At 52.5% G+C, this 8,988-nt stretch overlaps 1 protein-coding gene across 10 annotated transcripts in view; it reads right to left on the bottom strand.

Moving 5' to 3' along the window:
• Positions 1 to 886: 886 nt before the first annotated feature.
• Positions 887 to 8,988, bottom strand: part of Aopep (aminopeptidase O (putative)) — a 257,197-nt gene continuing 249,095 nt past the window's right edge. For 5 of the 10 annotated variants that reach the window (XM_050143423.1, XM_050143424.1, XM_050143421.1 and 2 more), the window contains 3 exons: positions 6,057 to 6,143; positions 4,135 to 4,279; positions 887 to 1,350 (listed from right to left, as the gene is read on the bottom strand). In XM_050143423.1, the coding sequence (XP_049999380.1) occupies positions 4,139 to 4,279; positions 6,057 to 6,143 (228 nt within the window). In that variant the 3' untranslated portion in view covers positions 887 to 1,350; positions 4,135 to 4,138. Of the gene's footprint in view, positions 1,351 to 1,792; positions 1,960 to 4,134; positions 4,280 to 6,056; positions 6,144 to 8,988 lie in introns of those variants that run through there. The other 5 variants (XR_007591935.1, XR_007591939.1, XR_007591942.1 and 2 more) reach the window with 3 other exon arrangements.

The raw sequence follows: 8,988 nt of genomic DNA, 5'->3' as shown, positions 1-8,988 counted from the left end.
CACAGGCGTCCAGTTCATGATGCTTCCACTGACCTGAAGCCATTGCAAAGAACCCAAGCAATCAAAATGACCCACGGAGACAAGGGCACTTGCCCCCCGACAAAATTCCACCTCTGCTTTGCTTTAGTGGTTGCTAAGGAACTCAAAGAACAAAAGCAGACCAAACCAGTACTTGGCTGGTCACCCCTAGTTCACTGGACATAGAGAATGTTTCATGTTGAGGTTCTTACAGAAGGGCCCTGTGGGTGTGTGGTCCCCACTCCACCTCTAGCCAGGCAGCCACAGACTCGGCCTCTTATTTCAGGTCCTCACAGAAAGCAGTGCACTATCACGTTGGATTGGACACATTTTGATTCTTCTGCTATCACAATACACAGTGCAGCCACTGGTATGACCCAGGCTCTCAAGACCAAGAGTTCTTTGCCAACCAACACTTCTCTCAGTGTGTCCTGGGGCCTCCTGCCCCAGCAGGCCTGAATGCAGAACCCAGACAGGCAGCAGAAACTCTCCTTCCGGTTCTTTCTCACATGGCTCAGCCTGGTCCGGGCACATGTGACTGCACCCACGGCAGTCTCAAGCATCTTCCTTTGGACAGGAACTGGAAACTTCTAAGAGCTTGTTCGATATGTTAATATTCAAAGGAAAGAAAATATGGTCTCACCGGCGACTCCCATAGTGCCAGACTGCCCGAGACGCACATTTTGGAAGAGTTGAGTCCCATACCACATTAATTCCTTTTACTTTCAGCTTTCTCAGAATTAACAGCACCTGGAGGCCTCCCCAAAGCTCTGGAGGCAGGAAAGGGTTAGAATATGTGGGAAGTGCCTATCCTGACACATGCTCGCTCCTGGTTTTAAGTTGCATCAAATTCAGAAGCAAACAGGAATACCAGCAAATCCGATACTTTATTAAGACATCTTAGGCTTTCCTGTATTCTCCAAAAACAGAAAGGTTCTATTGAGTGAACACATCAAAAGGACTCTGTGGAATCCCTGGGGACTAGCCACAGAAGGTGTCACGTGAAGCTGTCATCTCAGACCATGGCAGCAAGCAGCCGGGGTTCTCCATCTGCCTAGGGAAGGATCTTCACTCTCTGAACAACTTCAAGTCACAGCTCAGTCTTTCCAGGCCCGGGAACAAAGGCAGCAGCCAGGTGCAACAGTTTATGAGGCTTTATATGTGCCTTTTATACATGCCACGGGAGCCCAAGATGCAAGTGAGTGACCGCTGCTGTCGGCTGATGGCTTTAGCAGCCACATGATCCTCCCTTTGATGTCCAGGGTCAGTGCAGTCCTGGCCCCACGGGGGCTAGGAGGAGGCATAGGAAAGAGAGTCTCACTGTGATCTGTCCTGCGAAGAAAACAGCAATAAACTTTATTATCCAGTCACCTCGGTCATTCCTGACAGGAGTTCCCCCCACCTATGCCCTCCACTTGAGAGGGAGCTTTCGTGGGAGGACCGGGACATGAGTGGAGCCACACTTCACAATCCTAGACCTAGGGTGCACAGCCACACCATGGGCCACACAGGGCTGTGGAGCCCAGGGAGCAACGTGACAAGGTGGCTACAGAAAGAGCCCCTCCGACCATGATGTATTCTCACTGCTTCAGAGGGCTCAACTCAGTCGGTGGCAGGGAGCCTCAACCACAGGACAAACGCTTGGCTTCCCAGAACCAGTTCTGCGCTCCTTGGATCCCCACCCCAGGAGCACATACAGAGGGATACCACTGCTCTCCGGGTCTGGGACTCAGGCCCTTCTTCTTCTTCTCTGAGGGAGGCCTGCCTCAGGCACCTGCTCAAGGGCTCGACTCCTGTTCCTGCTGAACTGAGCCAGTGTGTGAAATGAACTGATATCAGCTCAGTAGGCACCGGAGGGCGGGTCCAATGACGGCGGGGCAGTGCCTCCTGCTGGGCCTCAGCATCTTCCTGCCAGCGGCTGTGGACACATGGAGACCTGGACTGCAAATACAAGACAGAGTTCACCATGTCCAGCAGAACAACAGAGCCCTCCCTCACGCGTGGCACTGGCTGAGACACGTTTGATTCAACTTTGTGATGCACCCGGGTTTAGTTTTCCATGACTGCTAAGGTATGTGACATTACAGTGAGCTACTCAGTGGATCTGTTTTCTGTAGACACACTTAAGGGCGGTCAACACACTGCTTTTGCTCTTGACAGCACCCTTGGGTCAGGCTGGTCTCTCCTCTGGAATCTGGGTCCACACAAGCTGACCACCAGTGTGGCCTCTCTCGGCTGCACCTTAAGTGTCCCCATCTCACCTTCTCTTCAGGTGCAGAACTTAGCCACTGTGAACAAAGCGGAAACCAATCACTGTTCACCAATCAGCTAAGCTCTGCACCTTGTTAGAGAGGTCATCGCCGGCCACAATTAAAGGGCTGCCGAGGTCTTCGAGGTTGTTGGCTTCTTTTGTTTCCAAAGAGCCACAAGGGGCCTCTGGTCTCCGAACTGCAGAGAGAAAGTAGCCACGGTTCTGCAGAAGCAGCCAAGGTCATGGTTGCGTGGTAATCCCTGGCAATGTGATTTTAATCTCAAGTCACAAATCAGCATGCCAGGAACCCAAGCAGCCAGAGCAGCTGAGGGCAGCGCCGTGCCCTACCACTCCCATCCACGACACTGGGCGGACGTCCTCCTCACTGCCTCGGAGCCCCATGCGCTAGCGCAGCTGCCGCTGTTCAGCCTGCTAGGGGAACAGGCAACAAAGGACGCATCTTATCAGCTGTGTGACCACCCTCACTCTGAGCAAGGAGCCTTAAACTCTGGGGACACAGCCTGCTCCCAGGCTGCAGACTCTGAACGGCTTCCAGGTGAGCAAGCGTTGCTCTGACAGGTGTGGTTTGCAGGGACAGCTCTTGCCCATCCTCAGTCTCCAGCGCTATGACCAAGCATTCAACTGGAGGGACTGGGGGACAGCAGAGAGTTCACAGGGGAGCTGACGATTGGTGATAACTCCTTTGCCTGCTTGGGGGCCCAGAAAAAAATCACAAGGAAGAGACACGAGAACCACTGTGTGACTGAGGCCAAGAGAATGTGGAGCAGGACAGGGGCCTCACAGTGATTTTCACACCACCATATGCACAACTCTTCCTGTGGGTAAAGGTTTCCAGGGAAACAGCTCAATCCATCATTGGTGCGCTGGCTCAGGGGGCTGCACAGTTACTCACTGCACCCCACTATCTCCAAGCCTGACTATGATGCCCCCCCACTTCTGCAAGAACATGGTCGTGCTTCAGGAAACTGTTTCCCCTTCATACTTATAGTCCATTCAGACAAGCAGAATACTCAAACATACTACACAGAAGTGGACTTTGTAAAAGCAAAATGGGAGAATGTAAATGAAATATCCAACAATGGGTTAAGACTAGCACCACAATTCTAAATATTCATTACTTAGAAATCACAGAGAACAAGTAACACAAACAATGATTGAGATCTGATGCAAAATTTAAAAAACACACCAAAGTAGACATTACATCATGTACCGCCATGAGGAAACTTGGAGAAGATGGTAGCATGGCTGTGAGAGACACATACAGACCCACACTTCTGCCCACAGAACACCGTGCTTTGTGGCTACGGAGGAGGTATGTCACACAGCCAAGACCTCAGGAGCTGGAGCAAAGCCTGCGCCAGCAGGAGATGGAAACACAAGTCATGGGGTGGGGGGACACCTGCTGCCCACCTCACACAAATGTCACTGAGCTGGGGGGCGGGCAGGAATACTCTTGCTTCCTACTTCACAGGAGGACAGAGGCAAAGGAGTCTCAGGTTTACTAAGCCTAGGAGATGCCTGCAAGCAGAAGCTTGGAGCAGAGTAGTGTGGTATAGAACCCTGTGCTGGCCTTGACCCTGAATGTCTACAGATCCGTGCAAGACCCAAGGTGGAGAAAGTAGTACCGGAGGGGCCCTTACGCTTTCAGGAGGGCGCTCTGTTTCACACCGGTGCATACATAATTCCAGGAGGTAAATGAGGTGGCTCCAGGGATCCTGAGCCTTCCTGTCCCAAGACCCACTGGCAGCCCTTACTAGGATTTCTGGTGCTGTGGTGGTCTTGGCTCATCACGTGCTTACAAACTGACTAGGATGGTTGGGAGAGGAAAGGAAAGAGAGAATTACCTCTTTAAAACAGCATTTCAGACACCACCTGGGCTGAGGCTCTGTCCATGTGTTCCTTCACCAGCTCAAAGCACCTGTGGGCAAGCTGCTGCTGCCTGGCGTCCTCGCCCACCATCAGCTCCCCATAGAGGTATACGCCCATGGCCTGCAGGGCATGGACACAGAAAAGAACGGAAAAGGGTAAGGAGGCTGAGCACGTTTGTACTCGCTCTGTACAAGCTGGTCTAAAAACACAAATGAGAGACAGAGAAACTGCATCAGCTGATCAACCGCAGTCTGCAGTTTCTACTCTCTCTCCCCCCTTTGTCCTCCTCAAAACTCTACGGTAGCACAGGTCTTTAACCCAGTACTGGGAAGCAGAGTAGGCAGAGCTCTGTGAGTTCAAGGCCAGCCTAGTCTATGAAGGAGTTCTAAGTCAGTCAGTGTAACATGATGACACCCTATCTTAACACCCCCCAAAACACACACACCACCACCAAAAAAACAAAAATAAAAACATGAAATTTTATTGACTCTGTCACTCTGATACTGAGTTCAGGAACACTCTGGGCAGAGACAGAGCTCCACAAATGGTCACTATGGAAAACCCTGTATCTGTGAGGGCAATGCATCCGGAAGGACAGCCGGCATGAACTTGCTCACCAAGCTCATCACCTCCCAGGCCACAGGGACCACAGGGCCCTGAGCAGCGCAAGGGCAGATGTTGCCAGTTTGGCCCAGCCAGGCCACTTCTCACTACCAGGTCCCCAAACATCAGACACTCGCTCTTCTGCTTTGAAAGCCATGCTACAAAGGCTTGGATTTGCGCTTTGCCAACATTAAAAACAGTCAATTATGTTCTACAAGGCCCAGAGTTCTGCCTGCTTTCTTCTTCTGGGGAGCTTCCCAGGGGCTACATTCTGCTCCACATTCAAAGGACTTCAAAGGCGGCGTAAGATAAAGACAGGAGTGGCTTCCAGAGTGCTTCCTGCTAGACTGAGGCATGGCAGTCCCTGTGTGGTGGACAGCATGGCTCTCATCCGCTGAGCCGCTCCAGGATCGTGTGTGGGTGTGATTGTGTGGGGATGCCAGATCCCCTGGAACCGGAGTTACAGAGAGCTGTGAACTGCCATGTGGGTGCAGGGAATTGAACCTGGGTCCTTTGGAAGAGCAGCCAGTGCTCTTCACTGCTGGGCCATCCTCCAGCCCACCCCACCCCCCCAAACACCTCAATCACTGTGAAAATGAGACATTTCCATTGTAAGAAAATCACATCCCTTTCTTTATAGAACAACTTTGCTGACTGCCCCATCCTCAGACCCTGTCAAAAGTCCTTTTGTCCACCCCACACCTACTGTCCAACCCACCAGCCCACAGTTTGCAGTAGGCTGGCCAGAGGTGCAGGCTGGGGTTGGCAGAGAATATGTGGTACATGGGGGACGCCATGTGGGGACACGTCATGAGGTACAAAATGTCAGAGGAGGTGCCCTGAGTGGTGACCCCAAAATGTGCTACAGATCAAAGAGGTGGCAGATGAGGTTATGGACAGTACACACACACACACACACACACACACACACACACACACACACCCCTGGCATTCAAGGCAGGAGATTGTTTCCTGGGGAGGCTGGGCCTGGCTTGGCTTCCCACAGATGACTTGCACACATGCTATTACTGTAATCGGACTCTATAAACTGGATGGACCCGTGGCCTTGGACTGAAGTTTGAGAGCAAGTCTAACCTAACACCGCACTCCATCCAGAGCAGGGACAGAGGGCGGGAGCGGCTGTGGCACAACACTATCTACCAAAGGACAGAGGGGAGATCACTCATGACTGCCAGTGAGCCATCCCACGCTAACATCAGGTATTCTCTCAGCGATGTGAGAACCCAGGACTAGTGAAGGCAGCCGATTTCCAGCTCCTGGAAGCCACACTCACCTGATCCTCCTGCAGGAACCTTGTCACCTGCTCGTACGCTCTTGTGTACTTGTGCTTGATGACCAGTTCACACCACCGATGGCGAACCTTAGGAAGGAAGATAGGAAATCAGGTGAGCAATGTTCCTTGCCTAAGAGGGCCTCGGGATAAATGGTCTCTGAACTGCAATTTCACTGATGCCCGAGGACTTCTACAGTGTGGCTGCCTGGACATCTGCACTTCATGTCTTCCTAAAGGAGAGGGCTGGCACTCCTAAGCACAAGGACCGCCAGTCCCCATGAGTGGAAAGTGCACGAGTTCAGACAACAGCTTCATGGCAGCGCACACAACTGTGCGAAGTTAATGGGCAAGTGCAAACAGGAGTCACGTACCAGGTCTACACTCACGGTGCTGCCAGCTTTAACAATGAAAACACAGTATGTAGGAAGATGCCAACTCCAAATGCATACAGCATCAGGGTACCTCTGCTGAGGTTTAGAGACGCTCAAGCTGGCGGCTCCCATACGCACCGTGCACACCTAGTAGAAATGCATGCTCTTTTCAAAGACTGTCATGAGGGTTGCCAGTAGGAACTTGCCAGGACCCTCTGCCCTACCTCTTACAAATTCAATAGGCACCCACTGCCTGTGAGACAGCAGTAAAACCGCCAGGGACGAGGGCCATGCAGGGCCATCTTGCCATCTTGCCATGTGGCATCTTGCCACGTTATCACCACCATCACCACCCCCACCACCACTTTAAACCAGGAGCTTCTGCATGTTTGGCTCTCAGACTCCAAAGCGACAACTGTTATTTGCAAGCTGCCTGAGCTACACCCAAGTGAGCAGTCAGCCAATCAGGGTATGCTACATCACTACGTCAGTATCGGCCTCCAGTCGCCCTTGTCGGGAACCGCTCTGCAGTGATCCCTTAGCAGCAGCAATAAATGGACGCAACGCCAGCATTTTGGCTCGGCCTCTGTAAATCACATCACTCTGTGAATTCCAGTCTAGAGTCTTCCCCTAACCCGTATAAATAGATTTCCAGAAATTAACAACGCATGGGGGTGGGAGTGTTGGGGAGCTGCTAGGAAGCCATGAAGAATTAGCTCTCCCACAATCCCGCCAGGGGCACCACCAGGACATGGACATCTGGTCCAGAGCTGACCCTAGAAGCAAATGTGCAGAGCCTTGGGGTTGGCAAGACCCTGGGGCTGTCTGAACCTCTGCTTTTCCTCTCAACTTAAGGTCATTTCCAGTGATCTAACCACATCCACCCCAGCAGTAGAAAGCCTTTGTTGGTGAGTTTTGAAACTGAGCAAAAGCCAGGAGACCTGGTATGACAGTCACTGGCTTAGGGACCTACCGCTCTGCCAGTCGCTCAGGCCAGGGAAAGAATCACTTCTCAACTGCAGGGCAGCAAGAGACCTGTACCAACTCGGAACAGTGGACACTCTGGTCTCTCAGGTCCGATGTATCCTGTGGGAACCTGGCTGACTTACAGGCCTGCCACTGTGGCTTCCGTCAGTCTGAAACTGTACAGTGTGAAAGGAGGCTTTGGACAGGGTCAGGACTGAGGCTCACTACTATTTGGGTAAGGGATTAAGTGTTACTAATGGCAGCAGCATGGTGGGAGCCCTGAAGAAAGATGAGTAGAGAGGGGTTCCTCAGAGGAAGGGGAGGTTCTATACCGCTGACAGACAGATGGGCAGGCTACAGTGCATGTATGTAGTGAGGGTGTCTCTGGTCATGGTTGGCAGATGGGGGTGGGGAGTCTATTAGCTGGGGTCTGTGTACAGGATCAGTTGTGAGGGTAGGGGAAACAAGAACACAGACAAAAAAGGACCCACCAAGTAGCTCATCCCCACCGCTTTGAGACAGGATCTCAAGTAGCCCAAGCTGACCTCAACTTTGATGCACGGGGGGGGGGGGGGGGGGGGGGGGGGGGGGGGGGGGGGGGGGGGGGGGGGGGGGGGGGGGGGGGGGATGATCTATGACCTTGAACTTCACTTCCTGCCTCCACTTTCCAGGTGACAGGATTACAAGTGTAAGCAACCATTCTAATTTATGCAGCGCTGGGGATAAAACCCAGGGCTCAGCGGCGAGTACTCCCTACCCACTGAGACACATCTTAGTTACACACAGAGAAGTAACAACATACAGCAGGGCCCATTTCCTATTAGAACGAGGCCCCATGGGTGGGGGCAGGAGGCTGCAGCCTGGCTGGATATGTGACGGTTCAGAAGGCCACGCCACAGAGGTTCTTTCACAGCATGAAGTCAGCGTTTCCACTCCGCTTACAGTCAGAAATGGTTTATTGTCGTGACGAATAAGAGAGCCAAGCTTCTGAACCCTGAAGGCTCACACGGCATCCAGGAAGGACAGACCGTCTCCCCCACCCCGCACAGAGCAGGACAAAACAGTCTTTTCATCAGTAAGGGCTACATGAACTTCAGTATTTCAAAGACAGGATGTTTAAAAGACACCAGAGAGATGCTGCATGGCTGAGAACCGCCCCACCCCGCCCACCCCAGTCTCCACTCACGCAAGGGCTTTCAGTTTTCTTTCTATCCAGTTCTTTGGGCAACAAAGAACATCTTAGTTTTCTCCTCCAAACTTGCGAGCACCCACATCACAATGAGTCCCCTCCCAGGACAAGATGACGCCTGTGCACACCTGTGTCTTCCAGATCACAGACCTCAGTGCCTGTCAGAGGCGGAGGCCAGCAGGGAGACAAGGCTCCAGCAGTCAGCCACAGCTCTCAGGAGCAGCTTGGTTCATCTGCACATTCCTCACTGTTAAGTAACTAACTGGTGGGTTGCTGTGGGATGGCCAACCTTCGGGGGCACACTGCATACATCCATGACAATGACTGGCACCCAGACTCCAGGAGGCACTAGGTAAAGTCCAGCGTGTGGGTGGGTGTGGGGGACGGGAGGAAAAACTAAGGCCAT

This window comes from Alexandromys fortis, unplaced genomic scaffold (genome assembly GCF_014885135.2).
Source record: "Alexandromys fortis isolate MF-2015 unplaced genomic scaffold, M_Fortis_MF-2015_v1.1 scaffold_1, whole genome shotgun sequence".
Taxonomy (NCBI): domain Eukaryota; kingdom Metazoa; phylum Chordata; class Mammalia; order Rodentia; family Cricetidae; genus Alexandromys; species Alexandromys fortis.
This window is presented reverse-complemented; position numbering and strand designations above follow the sequence as displayed.